At 41.4% G+C, this 25,766-nt stretch overlaps 1 protein-coding gene and 1 long non-coding RNA gene across 9 annotated transcripts in view; one reads left to right on the forward strand and one right to left on the reverse strand.

Moving 5' to 3' along the window:
* Positions 1-25,766, reverse strand: part of MRTFA (myocardin related transcription factor A) — a 161,530-nt gene that overhangs the window by 38,587 nt on the left and 97,177 nt on the right. For 5 of the 8 annotated variants that reach the window (XM_059187057.1, XM_059187056.1, XM_059187060.1 and 2 more), the window contains one exon: positions 2,795-2,860. In XM_059187057.1, coding sequence (XP_059043040.1) covers positions 2,795-2,860 — 66 coding nt within the window. Of the gene's footprint in view, positions 1-2,794; positions 3,019-4,094; positions 4,138-21,598; positions 21,744-25,766 lie in introns of those variants that run through there. The other 3 variants (XM_059187059.1, XM_059187063.1, XM_059187061.1) reach the window with 3 other exon arrangements.
* Positions 4,095-12,030, forward strand: LOC131839512 (uncharacterized). Its single transcript, XR_009356965.1, has 3 exons — positions 4,095-4,218; positions 7,601-7,789; positions 9,841-12,030. It is a non-coding gene; the product is annotated as an uncharacterized LOC131839512 (long non-coding RNA).

A 25,766-nucleotide genomic window follows, 5' to 3' on the forward strand; every position in this document is an offset into this window, starting at 1 on the left:
TAGAGAGTGCAGGGCTGTGATGAGGAAGAATTTACTCACAGGGTGCAGGGCTGAGGGGAGAACCTTAGGACCCTATCCATGTATCATCTGGTATGCAGATGAACAGGGAATTTCACACCTGAAACTATTGCCAGGCATTAACAATCCCTCAGAATCTAAGACTGTGACCTACTTCCTTCACTAGAAAAGCTGAAAACCAAGACTGTGTCCGTAGCTGAAGGTGACCTTTTGGTAGGAGGAAGATGTGGTGTTCTCACGGAAACAGGTAATTCCTGTTCCTATAGGAAGGGCAGCTACTCTCACTTCACAGATAAAGAGAACAGTGCAGAGGATACAATCAGGTGTTCAGAACATCTTAGAATCTGGGCTTCTAACAGAACAGAAGCATTGTTCCAAATTCCATGTCTAGAATTCCAACAAGTTTGCAAGAGAGTTGTATCTGTTCCTGTCTGTCATTCTAACACACACACACACACACACACACACACATCACACATCACACTTTAAAATTGGCTGTCCTGAGTCATTCATTCAGTGCCCAGTTCTGCATAAGACACTTTCTCAAGGAGTTCAGAGTATGGCTGGAGGGAAATGTATAAGCAGCTGACTCCAGAAATGGAAGCATCACCTGTCTTTAAACAGCACAGAACATGACAAGAAATGCTGAGCAAGGACACCATACTCCATCAATTGTATTAAGCAGTGAGCTCTAGTAGTCCCTGGTACCAAGTATGAGACAGGCACAGGAATGCGGGGCCCTCATCCTCTCTGCAAGGCTTTCAGACCCTAAACATCTCCCGGATCTTGAGAAATAGCGTTATGCTCTCAGAACTAGTACTGTAATTAGTCAGCACCCCCACAGGATGCTGAAGGGCTCTTTATTTTGTATGTGAGTAAATTTTAGCTACTCAAATAAACTGTTAAATGTCTGAGGGCAGGTACCTTGCTTGATATTTCTTTAATCTCTCCAGGACTAACTACCCTGGGCACAAAGTAGACATTAAACACATGATGTCCCTGGTGAAAGGGACAAGGAGATGAGAGTCTGGGTGACTTGTTCTTCCAGAAGGGTTTATCGAGGCAGATCTGGAGTGTTCTGTAAAGCAAAGTAGCGCCCTACCTGATCACATCACTGACCCACCACACAAACAGTCGCTATATCTGATTCTTTAGGGCTGCAGGTGGGAAGTCCTTCACTGGAAAGCCAGGGAAGACAGCAGCATAATGTGGGTAAATGGTTTGGAAGTTAACTGCAGTAAACAAAAAGCTGAATTTGAGACTTAAGTTCCTGGCTGATGCTTAGGATTAAAACAGACCTCACCTTTCTTCCACCTGCTATACAGTTCTAGCCCTTAGAAACAGACCTGCCATCACCACGACATGAATCAAATCCCATTCTCACTTGCTTAAAAGGTTTCAAGGCTTCCCATTGTACCTCAAACAAAATCTACCTCTTCCCGTAGTTGGGAAGCCTTCTTCCTAGCCCTGCCCACCCTGCCGATCTTAACTTGGCCTAGGCTCCCCTCACTCACTAGGCCCCAGCCACACCCACTTCCTTAATGTTTTCAAACGTGTCAGGCTCTTCTCTGCACTAGGCGCTTACATTTGTTCTCGCTTCTCCCTGACCCTCTGCCTGCTTCTGCATGGCTGACTCCATCTCATCCTCCAGACCCCAGCCCAAATATTTCCTCCTCAGGGAGGTCTTTCCTGATCATCCTATCCTATCCAAAGAGATCCCATCTCCTTCCTATTTCTTGTTAACACGCCAACTGGTTAATTTACTTTGTAACATTTACCATACTCTGAAAGTATCTTATTTGTCTCTGTTTATTATCACTATTCTCCTTTTAAACATAAAACTCTGGAGGGCAGGAGCTCGATTTTTCTTGCCGCATCAAGGACACACACCAGGTTCTCAACTACTCCGCATGAGTAAGTGACTGAGGATTTGGAAAACACAGTGGCAGTAGGTCAGCACTGAGTTAAGGAGAAAAACATCGGTTCTCTCACTCTGAGGCTAGAAGTTGTTGTAGGACTCTTTCTTTTTCTTTCCACTTTGTAGGGTGTGTCCAAGTAGCAGCAATGCTCAAGAGAAAAGAAAGAAGAGGGAGAGCCTAAGCTCTCTGCTGATGACTTCAAAAGAAATGTCAAAAAGTGCAACATCTCGCTCTCGGTGGCTCCAGCATCCACTCAGTTTATAACGCTACTGGTATTAAAACCAAAATTTCTTACTTCTAAGAGATTCCAGTGTTGGTTTCATTTCTCCCCAAGTGTAGTTGTGTACCTACTACGCCCAGCTCGGCAGGAACCCCACCAAGCACACTCACACCCATGCCAGCCCCAGGGATCGGAGAATCTCACTCTAAACACTGCAGTTGATTCAAAACACCAGGTGGAAAAGGGTTTTCTCATCCCAAGCACCTGAACACAAAGGCAAAACACATGCAAGATGTGGGTTCTTTCTCACAATACCCCAGCTCGAGATGTGCTCCTCCTGTAAAGGGAAGTGAGGGTAACAGGGAGCAGAAACCCCAAAAGGAGCAACTCAAAAGGGGAGGATGGTTCGACGGCACCGTTCAACCCAGCGCGGTCTGTTTCACGGAACTTAATATGGGCAGTATCTTAGCATTCCGCGATCAAAAGTCCTTGGACTTGGAAAAGCACAAGTAAGAGAGGGACAAATGAAACCTGTCGCCCCTGTTTTCTGTTAGATGCGGCCCACAGCACAGCAGGCACACACGCACTGTGGACCCCGAGCTCCAGCAGACGCAGAGCGCGAGGGAGAGGCACTTACGTGGCATGATCCCTTGGCTCACCAGTTCTTCTCGCGTCCGGCGCTGCTGGAGCTTCAACTGCAGCACTGCAGGGCGGCAAAGAGAGAGGAGAGACCGAGGCTCAGTTGGGTGTTCCACCATAAAAGACACATTTTCAAATACAAAGAGAGTCTCAGAACAGAAGGGTGTAGTGTGAAAGAAGGATCCCTTTAATCATGACTGTCTGTAATTGCAGAAGTGGCCTGATACAGCAGGGTTTCCGTATTCTGCTGTGGGCGGCGAGAGGAAGTTGCGAAGGGTCTTGCAGGGTGATAACAATCCACAAAGTACCCAAGTCTTGTCTCTTGCTCAAAACCTCCTACAACACTGTATCCTCCTCCAAAGACTAAAAAAACACAAGTTCTTAACTCAAAGGAAATATAATGAGGACCAACACCCAGCAGGAAAAGCTTTCTAGATGTTCTGCACTGTCTTCCTGGCAGCACGAGTTTACCATCGTGAGTGTCCTGAATGATACTGTGCTCACACAGATGAGGAAGTATAGGTTATCTGCAAAATCTTGTCTTTTGTACCTAAAAATTACACCTATTTTCACTAAACAATTCATTTCTCTATACCAGAAACCATTTTACCATCAACATAACTCTTTCTTCCTCTCACTGTTCACGTCAAGTTTTGTCCTGTTGGGGTGAAACCACCAAGCGACAGGAGTCAGAGCGCACCCGGGACAGGGGAGGGTGACGAGTATGTCTCCCGTTTCCAGTCTGGCAGCACTACCTAACCAAATACCTGAAAGAACTTTTCTAAAGTTAAAAGTAAGTGATCTCTAGTTCAGATGCCAACGAAACGTGAAGGGCGTTACCACCGCATACCGTGCGGAGTGACCATGGCAAGGCCTGTATACAAAGGCGAAGTAACTGAGCAAACATTCAGAGAAGGAGGGTTAGGAGCCAGGGAAAGCCCGTTGACGTGCTAAGTCTTCAATTATAAGGTCTCTGCAAGTCACATCTGAGGGACACCTGCATCTAACAGGAATCCTATTATCTTAGGTTACCTGCCTTTTCCACTCCTAGAGCAGTTTTTAAGAAGGCCTCCAGGAATGGCGGAACCATAACTAGGGTCCCGAATACATGTCAAAGTCAGCGGGTCCAAAGCAGAAGCTGTCTTTCTCCCAAAAACCCAACCCACTTTCCATCTTTCTTATCTCTTTAAAAAATGGAATCACGATCTGCAATCCCTGTACCTCCCCACCCCCAAACTCGTATTCAGGTTTCTGAGGCACCTTCGACTCCTCCACCTCCCTCACGCTCCTCCTCTTACCAAGTTTCTGGCGCCACAGCCTCGCCATGTTGCACAGACAGCCTCCTCGCTCGCGACCTTACTTGTGGAGGACCCCTCCCGCTGCGAGTGCCCCCGTCAAGCCTGTCGGACTACTCTTCCTCAGGTACCATGTACTGGCCCAACTGTTTATTCACTCACTTGGAAATGCCTACACTTTTCACCTACCTTCTTGACTCCCACGCATGCAGAACTACTCTAGACCTCCTGTGAGCTACCGATCGTCCGTTCTAAAAAGTATAGTTGTGGGGCCCCTGGGTCGCTCAGTGGGTTGGGCCTCTGCCTTCGGCTCAGGTCATGATCTCAGGGTCCTGGGATGGAGTCCTGCATTGGGCTCTCTGCTCAGCAGGGAGCCTGCTTCCCATTCTCTCTCTGCCTGCCTCTCTGCCTACTTGTGACCTCTGTCTAAAAAAATAAAATCTTAAAAAGAAAAAAAAAAAAAAAGTATAGTCGTATTTTACCCTGTGTAATAGTTAGCCCCTGAATATAGCTCATCTCTCCTACCAGTTTATAAACTCCTGGAGGGCAGAGAATATACCTTATTAATATATGCCCTCCATATACACTCAATACACAGTAAGTATTTAATAACTGTTTCTTGAACTGAACTGTATCTCAAAATGGTAATACAGGAGCACCTGGGTGGCTCAGTGGGTTAAGCCGCTGCCTTCGGCTCGGGTCATGATCTCAGGGTCCTGGGATCGAGCCCCGCATTGGGCTCTCTGCCTGGCTGGGAGCCTGCTTCCCTTCCTCTCTCTCTGCCTGCCTCTCTGCCTACTTGTGATCTCTGTCTGTCGGATAAATGAATTAAATCTTTAAAAAAAAAAAAAAAAAGGTAATACAGTCTGAGAGATCTTATCAGGAAGTTATAACTTTTACTATTATTTTTACAAATTAAAACTTAAAAGCAAAGACTTTTAGAATAAATGGATAAAACAACAGACACACTTGTGGCTAACATTTTATAGACGATGTGCTCAGTGCCAGACACTGTTCTGTGTACTCTCATATTTTAACTCATTTAATCTAACATATCTATGGAAAGACAGGGACATTACTAACCCCATTTTACAGGTAGAAAAATAATGCCCAGAGTGATCCAGTAATTTACCCAAGATTATCCCACTAATAAGAGGTACAACAGAATTTGAACCTAAACATTCTGATTCCAGAACATGGGATTCTTACTTCTCTGCTTCTTCAGGGTCTTCTGCAGCCTATGCTGCCGAGACAACAGGCATGGGATGTGACCACTTGGGTTGGTTCTCTGGTGAGATAGACAAAGGGACTAAGGAAAAAGGATATGGTTCAGGCCAGGGTGAAAGAAGTTTGATGATACTCAGTAAAATAAATTTAAACTAACCTACAAATGTGATTTCAGATAAATTAGAACCACAGATTAGCAGCAACACTAATAATAACAATAAAATGCAAATAGTTAACTTCTAGGAGTCACTGAATGTCACTATGTATCAGGCCCAGTGTTAAGTGATTAACACACTTTTAACTTAAAAAAAGGGGGGGCCCTATGAGGATGGTACAATTATTATCTCCATTTTACACATAAACTAAGGATCAGACCTTTAAAACTTTGCCTTGGGTCACACAGCTCAAAAGTAGGGGCATAAGAATTCGTACCCAGCCCTTTGTGAATCTACAGTGTGGGGCACTTAATACTAGGCCATATGCCTCCTTGGAGGAAGGAAAATGAGAGGAAGAAAGGGAAAATACCTGTCATCTTGTGTATGTACTCTTTCTTTCTGAGATTTTATTGATCTGTTTGACAGAAAGAGCACAAGCAGGGGGAGCGGCAGGCAGAGGGAGAAGCAGGTTCCCCACTGATCAGAGAGCCCAACGCAGGGCTCGTTCCCAGGACCCTGGGATCATCACCTGAGCTGAAGGCAGATACTTAACCTACTGAGCCACCCAGGTACCCCCATATATAGTGTTCCTAAAGCCCAGTGTAATATGAGTTATTAGAAAACAATGAAATATAACAAGTTGATTTGATTTCTGAGAACAAAGAAACCTAAGTACAATTCAGTAGGTCTGAACACTTCAAAGAAACAATAACTAATGAAAACTCTGGCCATTATCCAAAAATAATTTGGAAATACCAATCAGCAGATCTCCTAAATAGCCCATCTACAGATATGGGCATAAGGGGTGTTATGCAAACTTCTTGACTGAAAAGCTTATTGCCTCATGAGAGCAAACATTTAAGACTATGATTCAAGTTTTTTTTTTATGAGAACACAGTAAAGGTTGATTTAGCCTTTGTTTTTCAACAGGTCTAGCTCAAAGAGGAAGGCTTATCTAACAAATCTTTCCATCTGCAAAACTAAATGAAATTAAAGTTCAGTTATCTGAAAATTCTATCCTGTGCCCTCTCAGTGGTGAACTCCCAACTCCGTGCTTATCTGAAATCCAACCAAGTTCCGCATTCACATAATAGAATTTGCCCTTTATCAGTAGTATCTTGGGGGTATTGCTACAACCTGACTACAGGCATGTACTTTACACATTGCCAAACTCTCTCCTGCTAGCTCAAACAATGTTTATAAGGAGGAAAAGAAAAAAAGACCTAGGCAGTAAACTCTAAATGATCATTGTCAGCCTCTACACCATTGTACCTTGGAAATGATCTGTTTGGCTGTGTATAGATGTAAGGACCCCACTTCTGAAACTTACAACTACAAAGAAATAGATATATATGAATTTCTGCTTTCCTTAGTCTAGCTCAATTCCTCTTAATTCTAAACACTCTAAATGAAATGCAGAATGTTTCCAGAATGCAGGGATTATTCATGTTTATGTTTCCAGAATGCAGGGATTATTCATTTTACTTATTTTTAATTCAATTAGCCAACATAACTGATATCGTTTGTTCCAGAGGTAGCATTCAGTAATTCATCAGTTGAGGGATTATTCATTGGAGAAGAAACCATTTAATAACTCACTTTCCGTACACAGCATAAGAGCCACATGTGCTGGGTCTACTACAGAAGGTACTCCAGCCAGGGGTACATTTCAGAGGCCACACATTTAATGTACATCCACCATCACCAAGGAGTACCGGGCACTAGTTTCAGATGGTTACACTCCTCGACGGTGCTAGACCAAGGAGATTCAAAAGAGTAGGAATTCGACAAAATCTTTCTATTCATTATACTCACTTAGATTTCCTCTCCACTCCCCACATGGATAAAAACTAAACAGAAATACCTATTTGTGTACATGCACGAGTCTATACTTTCACTGTTATTGAATTCCACAAATTTAATGTATCATCTGTTTCTAAATGGGGCTGTGCAGGCAGCCTATATATAGATGAGCAGATGTCTTTAAAGCTTATGGACGGTGCATCGACTGAGCTGCCTGCCAGAAAAAGGACTGGAATAAAAAGAAACCAAATCAATAAAGCAGGGAACCCTAGGTTCTGCACTCCCCACAGAATTAATCAAATTTTCCACCTGTTTCCAACAAAGGTGATTGATCCAGTGCTGTCTGAATAACTGGCTTCTTGGGAAATCAAAGTAAAGGAGTAAACTTCATGTGCTTCTGCCCTGTAAAAACCATGGAAGTATGTTGACGGCATTCAAGAGGAATGTCAAAGAAATGGCCACATCAAACAAACAGATCAATCAGGATTGGAAAGAAAAAGCCAAAAATAAGTGGTATGTCCTCAAGCCCAGCTCTGTGGCTTCCACTGGTTGGTAGTCCTGGATTTCACTGGGGAGGGAGATGTGCAGCTTGGCACGCTGTTCTCAGCTTATTGATACTTGTCCATTATGGATTCCACAAAGGCTTCTAGAATTGGGAGATGAAGTATTTATGAGGGAAGCAGAAAAGATCAGGAAAGAGGTTAGTATGGGAACGATAGCAAAAGAACAAAATCCCTCCCTCGGAACCACCCTTTGCTCAGGAAGACCTCTTCAAAAAAGATTCTAACGGCCAGGGCATTTCCAAGCCTGATCTCCCAGTAACTCATCCACTGTTTTCTCCTCAATAACCTTTAGGTCCCAGTCCTAGAATAAATAAGCAAACACAATTTAATTCGGCAACAGACATCACTACCTCTACCTCCAAACTGGAAAATCTGTCTCATTGGGAAGATCAGAGAAGGAACAGAGTAGGTTTTAGCCTTAGGTGAAGCTTAGCATGCTAATAATTCAAATACTCAGCTGTGTAGCAATGAATTATACCTATTGGTGTACTTTATACTTCAGTTTATCCTGTATGCCTTAAAAAGTCATTTAGTGATTTTATAACTTATAAAAACACATCACGTATCACTTAGAACCAAAAGCTATATTCTCCAAGTACTCACTAGTTTCATCCTTAGAATATAGGATTAAAAGCATGAGAAGGGTGCTCCCAGAAGAGGGGATTAGCCCACATGTTCTGCTGCCTGGGTTACTCTATAGCATCACAAGCAAAATACAAACTCAGAGCTGGGATAGGGGGATGGTTCTCCATTCATCTAACAGATGTTTACCAAACAACTAATGTGGGGCGCCTGGGTGGCTCAGTTGTTAAGTGTCTGCATTCAGCTCAGGTCATGATCCCAGGGTCCTGGGATCGAGCCACGCATCAGGCTCCCTGCTCAGTCAGTGGGAAGCCCGCTTCTCCCTCTCCCTCTCCTTCTCCCTGCTTTGCCCTCACCCAGGCGCCCCTCTCATGGAATTCTTAAGAGAGAACAAAAATGAGTAACTACGATGCTATAAGAAAAGATCTGATGCCTGTAATCTAGACTTTTACTTAAAAAGTCATAGGAAGGGGCGCCTGGGTGGCTCAGCGAGTTAAGCCACTGCCTTCGGCTCAGGTTATGATCTCAGGGTCCTGGGATTGAGCCCAGCATCGGGCTCTCTGCTCAGCAGGGAGCCTGCTTCCCTTCCTCTCTCTCTGCCTGCATCTCTGCTTACTTGTGATCTCTGTCTGTCAAATAAATAAATAAATACAATCTTTAAAAAAAAAAAAGTTATAGGAAAATGCAACTTAGCTAATACATATGCCCTACTATATTAAGGGTCCCTATCAAATTCAGTCATCTGGTCTTATGTGTGATATACATGTATACATATATAATAAAAAGAAGTGTTGGTATCTTAAAAATAATAAAAATCCAAATAGTTTTATATATCTATATCTATATCTATCTATCTATTTATCTATCTATTTTAAACACACATTGAGAATACAAAGGTGACAGTGCCAACACTGGAAGTCACGAAGAAACAAAATCTTTGCTACCTGGGGTAAGAAGAGTGAACGCAACAAATGGGGCCTTAAAATTTTTTATCCTCATGATCAGTTTTACTAAAGTTTCAATTAATTTCTTGAGATTGTTCCCCAAAAGTAAAACACTTCTGTAAGTCCCTATTTATTCTAATTTCCCACAAATCTTTCCTGAAAGAGATGAGAAAGATACAAAAAGAAAGTGAGGTGTCTGCGCTCCCTTATTCCTTCCCATCACCTCTCCTGCATTCTGGTTCTCTGCCCCCACTCTGTCTTCCAGCATCCCTGGGACTGTTCTCTTCCTCTGCACTTTCTCACCTCTAAGTTTCTCCAGACCCTTTCATGACTAATGTTCTCCCTTTAACTTGGGGACCAGCCTGAATGTGTTAGCACAGTGTACACTGCACCAAAAATGTGTTTCTGGCTTGTGCTTTTGATAGAAACAAGACCCTTTTTTTTTTTTTTAAGATTTTATTTATTCATTTGACAGAAAGAGACACAGCAAGAGAAGGAACAGAAGCAGGCGAGTGGAAGCGGGAGAAGCAGGCTTCCTGCTGAGCAGGGATCCTGATGCAAGGCTTGATCCCAGAACCCTGGGATCATGACCCAAGCTGAAGGCAGATACCTAACTGACTGAGCCACCCTGGCGCCACAAACAAGAGCATTTTAAAGGCCCCAATGTATTCTATAATTAGTCCTATCCTTAACCAGAATGGTTTACTCTTAACCAAACTATAATTTCTAGGGAATGGGGCAAGCAATGCATACTGGGTTGGTTATATGAGTATTTTATAAGTTGCAAGTGAATACAATACATTTATAGAACTGACCTATAAGGAAAGAAGAACATTAGAGAAAGAATCGGAAAACACAAGTTCTAGTCCTGGCTCTGTTGCTACCTAATCAAGTCACTTAACCTCTTTTAGCCTCAATTTTCCTTCTATAATACAACTCCTAAAAATAAGTCCCGTGCTTTGAGCTAAAAAACAGAAAACAAAAACAAAACAAAAAACTACAACATATGTGAAAACTGCTCTATAAAACTATAACATGGACTATAAACATTTTCCTAGAATATAAATCTTTATCTCAGCTAGCTTTTCTTTAGGACAGGAATGGACACTGCTAGTAATTTGGTACCACACTTTCAATTACATGTTTTATTTTGCAAAGTAAAAGGGCCTTCTATCAAAACATCTTATTTAAAATCATATTCTATGTGTTCTGGAGCAGGGGGACCAGGAGGGAGCTGCAGTTGGAGGGGAGGGGAAAATGGAGGGGAAATGTTTTCTTTTGGAAGACAGTTTTGGCAGCGAAGAAGCACCCTCTATTCCCAGACTCTCTTCAATCTGGTATGTCGAAAGAGTTAAGACCCAGAGAAAAGCAGAAGGATCAGTACCGTTCATTAATAAAACTGAATGTATGATGATTGCTCAAAGCATGCTGCTGAAATTCCAAGCTGTCAATACAGAAATAGTGGTTAAAGGACCCAGAAAGATCATTCATCTGTTGCCGGAGAAAAAAGGACCTGCAGATCCAGAGTTAAGACAAAAGGAGGTGGAGTAAGAAAAGTAAAGGTAATTCTCTCTAGGATCCTAACGATTCACCATTAAAAATCATATGTAATGAAGTACCCTGGACTGGATCTTAGAACAGAAAAAGGAAATCTGTAGGAAAGCATACAAAAGCCACAAAAAGTTTGGGATTTACTTAGTAGTATACCAATGTTAACCTCTTAGTTTTGACAAACGTACCAGAATTATATAAGAAGCTAACATAGGGCAACTGGGTGAAGAGTATACGGGAACTCGCTATACTATCTGTGACTTTTTTGTAAGCGTAAAGTTATTGTAAAATAAAAAGCTTATTTAAAAAAAAAAACAACCATGGATTTGCTCTCCCTTCAGAAAATTTATGCATCAATTACTAAAATCTTTTAAGGGTCAGGTTTTTCAAACTGAAATGTTACCATCTACTGGACAGAAGGAAATTATGGATTCATTCCTATACATGACTAATTATTAATAATAATAATGGGGCTTCTAATAAATTCAAAATATAAAACGATTGTGGCATAAACAAATAGAATGAACCACAATGTAATCCTGAAGAGAAAAATTCCTAATTCTAAAATTGCACATACGAGGAGTCCCTGAGTGGCTCAGTGGGTTAAGTGACTGACTTCAGCTTGGTCATGATCTCAGGGTTGTGAGATCAAGCCCTCCTCTGGGTTCCCCACTCAGGGGGGAGTCTGCTTCCCTTCTCCCTCTGTTCTTCCCCCAACTTATGTGCTCATTCTCTCTCTCTCTCTCTGAAATAAACAAATAAATCTTAAAAAAATAAAAAATAAAATCACACATGCAAAACACCACCTATGAGATATCAAGTTGGATTGTTTTATCAATATCCTCAATTATTCAACCCTTTCACAATCCTATAAATTTCTCTTCTACCTACCTCTGTATGTATTGTATAAACATGAGTTAAGTGATCTCTCAAATAATCTGCTTTAGATATCAGAAGTAATACCAAAAAATGATAAATATTATCTATTTAACCTGAATACTCACAGACCTTCAGGCAGAGAGATCAGATATCTCTCTGGGGTGGCAAATGTAGGCTACTTGTATATCTATCCTGACATGTATTTACAAAGGATAAGCTAATGAAAATCTAACTTGAGCCACTGAGCTATGTACAATATAAAAGGTCTCTGTATTATGAAATAATAAAATAGTGAAAACATGCATGTGGCAGCTTTTTTTTTTTTTTTTTTTTTTTTTTTAAAGAGAGGGCTGGGACCTCGAGGAGCATAAGGAGAGGGAAAGAGAGAATCTCAAGCAGGCTCTGTGACGAGCTGGAGCCTGACATGGAGCGCAATTTCACACCCCTGAGATCATGATTTGAGCCAAAATCAAGGTCACGTAACTGACTGAGCCACCCAGGTACCCCATCTTATTCAATTCTTAAAACAAAGGTATGTGGAAGGTGCTATTATTATACTATTTTGTAGCTGAGGAAATTGAGCATAAGACACATTAAGCAACTTGCCTGAGGTCACCCAGCTCCATTTCGATCTGCAGCCAGAGCTCTCAGCCACTATTATAGGTTATGTTTCTCTTCCTTCATAAAACAGACCAGTTCCTCTTGTTTAAAAATGACACTATTAATAGTGCTTTCTGCATGATGTGGCTGGAAAAAAAATTATCTACTTACTAGTAGGGAAAATCCAGGTGATTTCAGTGAATAGCACAGGGCATTTCAGAAATCTAGAATCTAAAACGCTCCTTAAATTAAAATTCCAGAAGTAATAGAGACTAACAGGATGATAGTGGCCAACGTGTAAAGGTCATTCAAAGGGGCTCCTCCCAGAGACAGAAGGCGAAGGACACAAGAGAACCTCACAGGCCTACTTCCCATTTGGCTCTCAGTGCAGAGACGTCCACACTGAAAAGCAGAGAGCACCTGCTTCCTGGTACAACTTCATTCCTGCATTCTGCCAGGGGTTTTTCCTGCTGTCACAGAGATTCTGAGTTGATTCATTCATTCATTGAACTGATACTCAGTGTACACTTACTATACGCTGGGCACTATTCCAGGTGATACGGCAGGAAAATGGATAGATGAAGTCCTTGCCCTCACAGACATATGTTCTAGTGGGAGAAACATAGTAAGTTATTTATGTTATAATTTCCAATGGGACATTATGTGAAGAAAAGTACAGCAGACTGAAAGAACAGAGAGTGGCTGGGGGTGGTAATTCTACAAAGTACACATGGAAGGCCTGTGGAAGAGGAAGAGACAGATGACTCTCACACAAAATCCTACATAATATGATAAACCTTGAAGAGATCTGGAGAGTGTTCCAGGCAGCAGAAATAGAACATGCACAAAGGCATTGAGTGAGAGGAGGCCTGTCTTGAGAAGGAAACTCAGATGTAAGAGATGAGGAATGTAGTCTGTTGAACTCTCAGTGGGATGTACCACTACGGTGACTCATTTCATCTCAACAGCTATGTGAGGTACGTGTTACCTCCATTTTACAGATGAAGAAGCAGCAGTTCGAAGAGGTTAAGTAACTGTGTGCACAGCTAGTAAGAGGTAGAGGCCAGAGTTCAAACACAAGTTGGCCTGATATCAAAGCCTATGCTTTTTCTGCTATAACACATTTAATGCCAGAGCCATAACAAAAATAATATGCGTAAGCAAGTAAGTAAATAAATCAAACTCTTTCCCCTATCCTCAAAATCTGGAGCTCACCATTTCATTTTGGGTAGCTGTTCATCTCCCCCGTGAAGTAAGGTCCTCCTTTAACTGCAGCGGGCAGATCTCAAACTGCCAGCTACTTCGATGTCATCGGTCTCTTTCCTGAGGATCCATAACACAGTGCTCAGACAGCTAACTCCATCACACAAGATCTGAGCATAACACGTACTTGCTCGAGGCATCTGAATGGGGTGAAGGTACACTGGGAACGTGCTTCCTTTAGACTGGCAGGGCCATCTGAACAAACCCTTCCAAAGTTAAAGGCACCAGGAACAGTGTTTTCCCTGCAGCATTAGTTCTGCACGTTCACCCAGGAAATGTGGGCAGCCTTGAATCTCATCTGCTATTCTCTGTGGGTATTACTGGTGCTGACATTTTGCACCCAACTTTGCTAAGGGTAGGTGACAGGTGAACAGATTCAAAACTTGGAACAGGGCATGGTTATTCTACAGCAAGCCAGAAGTGACAAAAATTCTTTCCCTTAAAACTGTATTAGAGTACTTACTCTTTCTAGATCTCTAATAATAATGTGGCCCTGAAAGACATAGCATGGTAGAATACTCAGGACTGAAATAATGAGGGAGGCCTATATCCCCATATATTTCTGTAAATATTTAGTAAGTTAGTTTTTTTCCTACCAAAGTACTTTAAACTCTCCCGACAGGCTTATCCTATTTAGCTTCTTCCCATTTTTTAAATTAACTTTCAAGAGTTTGCAGTAATTAATGACAGCTTATTTAACCGACATTTTGAGAAAAAAATAAAAAGGTAAATCCTGATTTTTGTTGTTGTTTGAGGAGACTAGATGCCCAGTGTGGAGCCCAATGTAGGGCTTGAACTCACAACCCTGAGGATCAAGACCTGATCTGAGATCAACAGTTGGTTAATCGTCTGTCTGCCTTTGGCTCAGGTCATAATCCCAGGGTCCTCGGACAGAGCCCCACACTGGGCTCCCTACTGAGCAGGGAGCCTGCTTCTCCCTCTCCCATTGTTGCTCTCCCTCTTGTGCTCTCTCACTCTCTGTCAAATAAATAAAATCTTAAAAAATAAATAAATAGCAAGATTTCATTTCTTTTGATGGCTGCATAGTATTCCATTGTGTATCAGACCTGGGGATAAAAATATATGTATATAAAAAATATATGTTTATAAAAAATAAAAAATTTAAAAAAAAAAATAAATAAATAAAATAAATGAAAACAAATTTCCTCGAGGGCAAGGATTAAGAAACAGGTGATTAGAAATGAGAAATTTGGCCACATGTGCTAAAAATACACACACAAAATCTGAAAGTTCTTAAAATATTTATATGTAAATTTCTCTATGGGTACTTAAGGGAAAAAAATAATAGCTTATCTCCTTAAGTCCTAGGTGATGTAAAATTGTATCTATTTGTCTCAAAAAAAAATTAAAGTATTTTAAAATTAACTTTGGCAAAGCTACAGCAAAATTGTTCTTTTCTGTAGAAGTCAGAAAGGCAGAAAAGAGGGAGAGTTAAATTTCATGCAGCATGTGAAGTATGAAATCTATAAGTCTATCAGCTAAAATTGTTGCAAGAGTTACAATTCTCAAGATCAAATACATAAAGGGAAAGCCAGTCTATTAAAATATAGCAGCCCATTTAACTACTGAAGGATTTTCCTACTCCCCATTCTCTGGTTTAGTGGAAACATCTCAGAAGTAAATGTATACGTAACTGTATGAGAGTTCATGTTGTTTGAAGAACTGCAACTTTGTATTTCCTGAAGTTTGTGTGGTCAGATTTGCAAGTAGAACATGTCATTACTACAGGTTTTGCACAAAATTTTACGAAACAAACCTACATTAAGTTAAAGCAGAACTGAAATCAATGCCTTTTCTGGCCACTTCAGGAATTATTTCCATACATTTGCCTATCACAGAATCCTTTGGATTTAGATGCGTGATTCCTTCAACACAGACCAGGGGTGGGGGGGGGGGGGACATTCCAGCTCCAAAGCTAAAATGGAAGTAGAATGCAGAGTAATGAAACAATTACCCAGTTACCACATACCACATTTTTCTAACATAATTTTGAGGGATGCAGAAGGTGCCACACCTCTCAGCAGAATGCTTATTTTTAAAATGTCCCGGAAAGACTAGCTTGTAGTTTCCCTCCTCCTGCATTTTCAAATCATCCCAATATTAACAGCCTTCTTTAAGAAGCCTCGCCCCAGTTTTTTTGGGGGAAAAAAAAAAAAAAAAAAAAAAAAAGCATTACATTTGTCTCACACTCCGTGTGATACCCAAGCAAGACCCCTCTTTTTCTGGTTCTTCTGCCTCATCAAAGCATGAAAACAGCCAGAACTACAGCAACAGCTGGAGATCATTAAACCGACAGAAATAGCTTAGGAGACTCCGTTGGTGTGTGAGTGGGGGGAGGAGAGGCTCAGTATCAGATTAAAAAAAATCAAAAGGGCAACAGGAAAGGCGGGGGGGTGGTGGTGTGTGAAGCCTAAGAAGTGTATCATACCCAATTTCCTTTACACAGCCAAAGGGATGCCCTGGAACCAAAGGAGGGACAGGTGACTGCAGCTTATCTTGCCTAGCCCCCACCTATCTTTCCTATGAAAGGCTTAGTCAAACCTAAAAATGTGAGTTAGTCAAGACAGGTTGGGGTAGGAAGGTAAGGGAGTCAATGCATCTCAAAGGCTAACGCTGGGTCATCCCCATTCTGGAGGAATCTCTTAGAGGATGTGAGTCATTTCTGGTGCTGTGCTGACAGTAAAAGTCAACTCAAGACGGAGAGGGGTATGAAAATACAGGCCAGTCCCTAAGTGGACTCGGATACCTACCCAGTCCCAAGGCATCCTTTCAACTGGGGAGGACCAAATGCTGGATGAAATGCAGGCTGCTGGGGCTGTTCATGCCAGAGCACAACCACGCCTCCAATGCTAGCTTTGTAATCTGCCAGGCCTCCGAAGGTCAGTACAGGAATGTGCCATCTGCCTGGCCTGCTGCCCGAGTGTGTTCAGCACATATCTGAATGCCCTACAGGAGCTTTATTCAGATCCCTCCATGGGAGTGGGCCTGCATATCCTGATCTCCATGCCTTGGTCTGGTTAGTTGTAGGATCCCGGGGTACCCTCTTCGCCCTCACACATGCTAGGTTGTCATTTAATGTCAAGGCCTATCCCACCAAGGCATCTTCTGCATAACTAATTTCACAGGACTGCAGTTTCAGACAGTTCCCCACCTGCAAGCCCCAACAGGAAATGATTCGATTGCAGATATTTTGACTGCAACTCTCTTTAGCAAGAGTGTTTGGTAACTGTGGGATTGCAGGAACTTCAGCTGAACATTTTATTTGATGCATCTAATGATTTACTAGAGAAAGCTCCATGCTGATACCTGCTCTCAACAAAAGCACCCCTACGCTGCCCTCTTCTAGAATGGCTTCTTCTTCTTTTTTTTTTTTTTTAAAGATTTATTTATTTATTTATTTGACAGACAGAGATCACAAGTAGGCAGGGAAGCAGGCACAGAGAGAGAGAGGAGGAAGCCGGCTCCCCGCCAAGGAGAGAGCCCGATGCGGGGCTCGATCCCAGGACCCCGGGATCATGACCTGAGCCGAAGTCAGAGGCTTTAACCCACTGAGCCACCCAGGCGCCCCTAGAATGGCTTCTTTTCTAACTCACAAACCTGTAGGAAAATATGTTCGTGCGTATTTCCAAACTACATCAGTTTTGGCTACATAACTGTATTTGAACAGGTTTTCTATGGTTTCAAACCCCCCCCCCCCAATAATTGGCTTATTCTGAGTATTTTAACTTAATATTAGGAAGGGTAGGACATCTACAAAATAAATTCACTAGAGAGGAGACTAAAAAAAGTTTATATACATATTTAGTTTATACACACCCATACAGATCTATCTCACATACAGCTCATTTTAAGGCTGCATAACACCAAAGGACAGGATATGTGTCAACCAAACTATTGTGACTATAGTCACTTCTCAGTGTGCACAGCCTAGGTGGGAGCAAATGCATCTCTCATCAGCCTTTACCAGAGTATATTCTTTACAGAAAATATTTTTAAAAAGTCATAAATATTTATAATCAATCATTTACTATGTACGTGCCTTGGTACTAGGTTACACAGTAGGAATTGAGAAGAGAAATAAGAAATATAATAAAAATAGCTCTTAAAAATAAATATATAATACTTTACAACGTTATTTGCATATGATCTTATTTCACTCTATGAGTTAGGATGGCAGACATTATACCCATTATACAACAAAAGAAACTGGTTTGCCAAGCTTAGAGTAATTTAGCCAAACTCACATTGGCAAGATCAAACCAAGAACTTCAGGTTCTTGCCTATCAGTTCAGTGCTGGAACGCTAGCTGCCTACCACAAAAAGGCTTTCAGCCCTCAAGGAATTATCTCTGACACCTAATGCCTTGGCCAGTGTTTCTCAGATGTACCAAGCTTCTTCCCAGTGAGAATCTCACCAATCTCCTGGACCAGCGTCATATTCTAAATCTAATTCAAGACAATTGTGGGGAAAGGTTATTTATTAATATCATTGACAATTAAAAGATCTGAGGGGCGCCTGGGTGGTTCAGCCGGTTAAGCGTTTGCCTGGGCTCGGGTCATGATCTCAGGGTCCTGGGATAGAACTCCACGTCAGGCTTCCTGCTTGGCAAGGAGTTGGCCTCTCCCTCTGCACGCCCGCCCATTTGTGCTCTCGTGCGTGCGCTCTCTCATTCTCTCGAATGGATAAAATATTTTTTAAAAGGATCAGAGTTTCTTTTGAAGGCCAGAATTATTACTATGAAATACTGAATAAAACTCAATTAGGATGGAGTGCTCAAAATGTATCTCATTTAGGATGAACACATTTTTGCTTACGGGCATGATACTGCCCTCTAGTGCCAGGAAGCACAGTACCCTCAGCAGACTAACTCAGCTGATGCATTATTAACCACCTACTGTGTATAAACACACTTCACTAATGAGCACTTTCAAAGGGAGAAAAAAGAGAAAAGGGTAAGCCAATTACATACATATAACCATAAAAACTAAACCCCTCAAGGAATTTATAAATATAATAGAGAGGATTAAAAAATATGAAATAAATCACTGTAATCAAGGACAGTGTTGTGAGTGCTATGAGTTTGCAGAGAATAAATCACTAGAGTACAAAAAGGATCAGGCAAGCTCTGTAGGAACAGCAGCATATAAACCTTCTCTGGAGGACTTTATACACTAGGTATGAACAAAACCCAAAAACTAGCAAGGAGCCAAAACCCAGAGGTAGGAAATATTATAAGGTTAAGAACATATATACATATGTTCTTATATGTATATGTTATATACATAACTAATGTATTCCAATTTAGATGGAGAATGAAGTTTGTGAAAGGGGAGTAGAAGGTAGCCAGAAAGGCAGGTGAAGGTCAGGCTGTGAAGGGTCTGAAATTCTGCTATCCAACATGGTAGCCACTTGCAACCCGTGTTCTTCAAATTCAGTTAAAATTAAATAAAACCAAAAATTCAGTTTCTTAGTCACTCCAGCCACATTTCAAGGCTCAACAGCCACATATAGCAAGTAGCTACTGTACTGGACAGTGCTGATACAGTACTGGGCAGTGCTGTACCAGAAAGCTGCATTAAACTTCAAGACATGAATCTTTCTTTCTTTCTTTTTTTTTTTTTAAGATTTTATTTATTTATTTGACAGATAAGATCACAAGTAGGCAGAGAGGCAGGCAGAGAGAGAGAGAGAAGGAAGCAGGCTCCCTGCCGAGCAGAGAGCCCGACGCAGGGCTCGATCCCAGGACCCTGGGATCATGACCTGAGCCAAAGGCAGAGGCTTTAACCCACTGAGCAACCCAGGCGCCCCAAGACATCAATCTTTCAAGACTTTTTTTTTTCCAATTTATTTATTTTCAGAAAAACAGTATTCATTATTTTTTCATCACACCCAGTGCTCCATGCAATCCGTGCCCTCTATAATACCCACCACCTGGTACCCCAACCTCCCACAAGACTTCTAAAAAAAAAATACAGTTCTGATCCTTGCCAAAGTCAAGAAAACCACAGGTCCTAAGACCATAAAGGGTAAATTAAAGTGTGGTCTCTATCCTTGTGCTGTCAACTGAAACAGCAGGAACAGTATCACACATAGCCTCCTATGGTCCTAAACAATTCTCTTGAGAAATGTGTGCCACCTTTCAAAATCCTTTTTTTTTTTTTTTTAACTTAGGAAAAATAAAGAGCTAAGAAAAATATGAAAGAAGGAAAAGATTATCATCAGGCATTGATCTATAATAATAAAACACAATACTGAGAAGAGTCACTTCCGCTGGGTAGTTTTGTGTATCTGAAGGAAAAACTGTCTCTATCCCTCAAGCACCTGCTTCAGCCCAAAAGGAGTAATCCTGGACATCCTTTATACTTTCACTATCTAATGCACAATCTATTTCTCTTATGCAGCTTATAAAATGACAATCATTTTTAAAAAACAATGTGTACTGGTAGAAAACAATGTGAGTTCTCTCAAGATCCAACAGACAAAGAATTCTAGATACAAATTTGCAAGTACAGTATAAAATCAGAAAAACATATAGTCAATTGCTATGGCTAGCTGTCTAAAATTGCCATTCTGATCCTACTTATACCAAGTCTGCATCTCTATTTCCTATACACGGCTACTCTTGAAACAAAGCTATTTAATATTCATACTGGGAATCTGAAACACTATAATCTTCTGGTTACAAAAAGTTAACAGTGGCATCCCAAAGCTTTAGGTCCTAAGCCATACGGTCTCTCCCTTTCAAATAACCTTCCCTGAAATGTTACTGTGGTGTTTCTTTGACATTATAACACTTTTAGATATGTAAAAAAAAAATCAACTGCCTCTCAGTCCATTTTTTAAATCATTCTTTGCAAACTGGGCACTGATAATCACTCATCTCCTCATCAGTGGATTCATTCACTGCTGATACCACAAGCTCAAACCATCCTGTCAAATGTTAGTAACGTCCCAAAGAGATCTTAAGAAATCAAAAGAAATGTCTAAGTTTTTAGAAAAGTAGCAGTTATATAAACAATAGTGGAGAAGCTTCCCAAGCTAGGGGAGAGAAAATGTTGACAATTCTTTTCCATTCATATCTGTTAGAATTTGAATGAAGTCTCTACTCCCCCCCACATATTTTTTCATAACTTAAGAGTTTTTCCTGAAAGAATTACTGAACTTTTTTGCAGAATTCAAATGTGTCCATTCTATTCCCAAACAATATTTTCCCAGCAGTTTCAAAACACAAAAGAGGGATGTTTACAAAGGAAAAATCCTTCATGGGTATTAACCTAATAAACAGTTTCCTGCTATCTTTCATACATGTGGATGTAATTCTAATATAACTCTACAATTACTAAAAAGATTGGTAAGGCCAGCCCCAACAACCCAAACTAACATTCAGTATAAGTAAAAAGAAAAAGCCTTCCAAATATTATTTTGTTTTAAATTATGATATCTTAGTGTTATGAGATCTCAGAGGTTATCTATCCACTATCAGTATTTAACAGAAGAAACTAAAGTCCTCATCACTAGCTCCCTATTTATTTGTCTAGAACCTGTGGCCAGAGTATGTTTTATTGCTAAAACACTGCATGTGACCCACATAAATGGGAAGAATCCCACCTTATAAAGTGTTTTTCTTCGTTCTTCCATAATCTGGGTTCAGTATGTGAGCTCTGCAAGGGTGGAAGGAAGGGAGCAAGAAAAACATCATAAACACTATCCCCATCAGGTCATGAAGTGCACCCTATGGTACCATGCTCAGTCGTCTACCTGCTGAGGGCTCTACAAGCTTCAGTCAAAACCTTGGGAGAGTAAACTACCCAGAGTCAAAGCTTGGCTGGCTGCCGAGGAACAGGGACGAGATAAAAAGCCCACAGTGAATTAAGGAGGAAACAAAAGCATGCAAATCCCAAGAGGATAAATATGCCAACCTTCCCGAAAACTGTGATAAGGGGCCAGTCGCACTGCGGAGCAGCTGTCCCTTCCGGGCTCCAGGACAATCCATGAGAGCGGCAGAATCCTGCAGGTGGGTTGATGAATCTTGGTCTTCTCCTCCAGCATGCTGGGGGAGATGTGAGGCTCCAAAGGCCAGTGTTGCAATAAACCTGTCTTCCTTACCTCACTCCTTAAAGAGGCCATTTATTATTTGCTGAAAATCTGATTAGCATTGTTCTTTAGCTTCAAGTGGGCACTTTGTTTCTGCAGTGCTGAGGGTATAAGAACAGCTAGATCCCAAGTTTACTTAGGGAGCGAGGCATTAGAAGCAGTGACAGCAGAAGGTCAGAATCAGTAAGTCTCCTGGAAAACATTTCTTCCTGTCAGCACTGGGCCTCGACACAGACACCTCCCTCCTCTACCCAAATGCCAAAAAGCAGGACTGGGATGATTTCAATGTGTAGAGCTGGAAGAGAAGAGGGTTCCCTTAGAGAAAATGCTCGTAGCAACCAACCAACCTCATTCACCCAAAATAGTAAACAGTTGGTTTCTCTGCTCAGAACCAAAAGGCTTCTGCCAGACAAGTAGTATCACATGACCAGGTTCCCTCTTCTCTCCTATGCCTCCCTCCCTTCCTGTGTAAAGTCTGCACCAAAGTAGAACAAGGACCTGTAACACTGTACTATTTTATTTCAATTGACATTTGTTTTTAAAATGTTTACAGATGAAAGATACCAAATTGGGAGGAAGGCAGTACCAAGGGAAAAACTCGGGAAGAATTTACTTTGAAATAAGCCACATGACAGCATCAAGAAGCAGTACCATAAACGTAACGGTTAATTAGCAAATGTGCTCAATGAACAAATAAATGAGTGAACAGACACTTCTTGGCAATTTGCAGATGTTTTAGCGACAAAGTCTCTAAAAAAAGATACAGCTCAGTACATATTTGACTTTTTCACTTACAAAAAAAAATAATAAAGCCTCTTAAGATGATAGCTAGTGTCAGAGACAATATACTGCAATGGCAAAAATTTGAGATTCACACCCTTATCCATCTCAACTCAGCTCACCATTTGATTCTACTACTTAGCTATCATAACCCCATCATTCAGATCACTGGGTAGAAAATCAGGGCAGCTACACCAACAGACTAAACTGAAAAACCTACACAGCTCATTATTATGGGGAGAGCTACCATCCTGACACTCGTGGGCATTTTCCCCTAAGGTGGTCAGTAAGGTGGACGGCACAGCTAGGGCCAGATGGGCCACCATTTTCTTCTCCCCACAAGATTCCCCTGCACTTGAAAGCTGAGCAAGGCATAAAACGTAGAGGCATGGAAGCAAAAACCTCTAGTGAAGCAATCTGTTCTAGGGGAAAACAGGTGTCTCCATCCTTGGCCACGGCCCCTACCCATAGGGCCAACCAGGGGACTTTTAGGTAAGAGTTGTTCATACTCATCCATCCCCTTGCACTGTAAGATGTTCAATAAATATTTGTAATATGGAAAGGAAAGAAAAAGAAAAAAAAATAAAGAAAAAACTTATCAGAAAGCCTTAACATAAGCAACACCTTTTCCCCCAAAAGACCATGTGAAGGTAATAATTTGGCCAATGTCAGAAAACAAACACTACCAATAAAGAATTTGCTGGTGAGGGTGCCTGGGTGGCTCAGTGGGTTAGGCCGCTGCCTTCAGCTCGGGTCATGATCTCAGGGTCCTGGGATCAAGTCCGGCATTGGGCTCTCTGCTCAGCAGGGAGCCTGCTTCCCTCTCTCTCTCTCTGCCTGCCTCTCTGTCTACTTGTGATCTCTCTCTGTAAAATAAATAAATAAAATCAAAAAAAAAAAAAAAAAAGAATTTGCTAGGGAGGATGAGGAGCAATTGACACTCTCAGACATTACTGGGAGAATACAAAATGATGATCTGGGAAAACAGTCCGGAAGTCTCTTACAAACTTAAACATGGATTTACCATACAACTAAGTAATCTCATCCCTGAATACTTACACAAAGGGAAATGAAAACATACGTCCACATATGGAGCTGTTCATGAATATTCATAGCAACCTTATTTTAATGGCCAAAAATGAGAAACAACCAATATGTTCTTCAGCTTATGAACAGAATAAAAAATGGTGGTACCTCCATATGAAGGAATGTACTAACGGTGAGGAAACACATGAACTATTACAGACAACAACATGTACGAACCTCAAAAGCATTACGCTAAGTTAAAGAGGCAAATGCAAAAGGCTACAACACGGAATGACTGCACTTATATGAAATTCAGGAAAAGACAAAACTATAAGGGCAGAAATAAAATCAGTGGGTACCAGGCTGGGGATGGGCGAGGAGAGACTGTCTACAAAAAGGCATGATGGGACTTCTTGATGGACCTATTCCCTGTATCTCGATTATGGTGCTGGTTTACTTTTTTTTTTTTTTAAGATTTTATTTATTTATTTGACAGAGAGAGAGCGATCACAAGTAGGCAAGGAGGCAGGCAGAGAGGAAGGGGAGCAGGCTTCATGCTAAGCAGAGAGCCTGATGTGGGGCCCAATCCCAGGTCCCTGAGACCATGACCTGAGCTGAAGGCAGAGGCTTAACCCACTGAGCCACCCAGGCACCCTGGTGGTGGTTTACTTTTTATCAAAACTCAGCGAACTGTACCTATAAAGGGATTACTTTTACTGCCTATAAACTGATCCCAATTTTTAAAAGAAAGTAGATTGCGAAATAACATGCATAGAGGCAGAATGGAATAGCAGTTAGGAATACATGCTCTGGAACTAAATAGCCGGGATTTAAATCTTGGCTCTATCACTTACTAGCTGAGTGACCTGAGATCCTTAACATGCCTGTGCCTCCATTTCCTCATCTGTAAAGTGGGGATAATAGTATTTACCTCATGGTGCTGCTGTAATAAATGAGTCGACACATATATGGCACTTAGAACAGTGCCCATCCGCCAAGCATTCACTAAGTGCTAGCCGTTGTCATCACCCAATTACGTAACGCATACATACATGTCACTGTGCACAGAAGTGACTGGAAGGATAGTTACCATCTGCGTGTCGGGGATACGCTGATTTTATTTTCTCCCTTCTTTTTTTCTGTATCTTCCAAATATTCTACAGTAAACAACTATTGCCTTTGCAATAAATTTAAATTTTTTTTTTTTCTCAAAAAAACCATTTTTTTCAAAACGAAAGAAAGAACACTGGGCTGGGACTCAGCAGTTCTGTTTTTCAGCTGTGCTAATTACTTCATTGTATGACCTCAAGGTGTCACCTTCATCTCTATAAAGGAGGGGCTAGAGCAGATAGGGTGTCCTCCATCCCGAAAATGGAATGGTTCTCTAAGATTTATGGTGGGACTGGGCAAGCTACACACTTTATTTTGTTTCATTTTTCTTTCCATATTTACTGTCCGCCTACCATGTGCCAGGCTGTGTGACACAGATGAAACGGCCAAGCCCCTGCCCTCATGGGGCTTACAACAGGCTCGTAAACAGAGACAGACTTGTACTCAATCATACAATCTGTCAGCACGATACATGCTCTGATGGGAACTCAAAAAGAAGATCTAGCTGGGTTTGGAGGAGTTAGAGAAGACACCTGACCTGAGACCTGGCTGGATTAAAAGGGGGAAAAAAAAGTCAAACTATGGGGAAGGGACCTGCAACCAAAGGGAGAAGAACACACAAAAGCAAAGGGTGAGAAAATAACAACTTCTTGGGGAACAGACAATAGAGAGAAAAGAAACAGAGAAAGGGCATTTTGACAGCAGTACGGAAACAAAGAGGGCCAATCCCAGCAGGGGGAGGTTGGTCAGGAAGAGGGAAACGGGTACTCAGACTGTTGATGATTTCCAGAAATCATATGGAGCCCTGACTTGTTTATTCTTACTCAAATGTCTATGTATGCAACAAAGAAACCTAGCAAACATGAGACGAAGACGTACTTTACTATAGTCAGAAATATAGCTATACACTTAGAAAAATTTTACAAACAAAAGAAGTCAGTTCACTTCCATATTCCATGGTTAATTGAATATCCTTGTTTCTTCAGTAAATAGCTATTGTATGCTCCACATATGCGTGGTGCTGAGGAAGAAGGGAGACACAGAAAGCAAGAGCACCAGATTCACTTTTTCTTCTAC

This window comes from Mustela lutreola, chromosome 8, assembly GCF_030435805.1.
Source record: "Mustela lutreola isolate mMusLut2 chromosome 8, mMusLut2.pri, whole genome shotgun sequence".
In the NCBI taxonomy this organism is placed as follows: Eukaryota; Metazoa; Chordata; class Mammalia; order Carnivora; family Mustelidae; genus Mustela; species Mustela lutreola.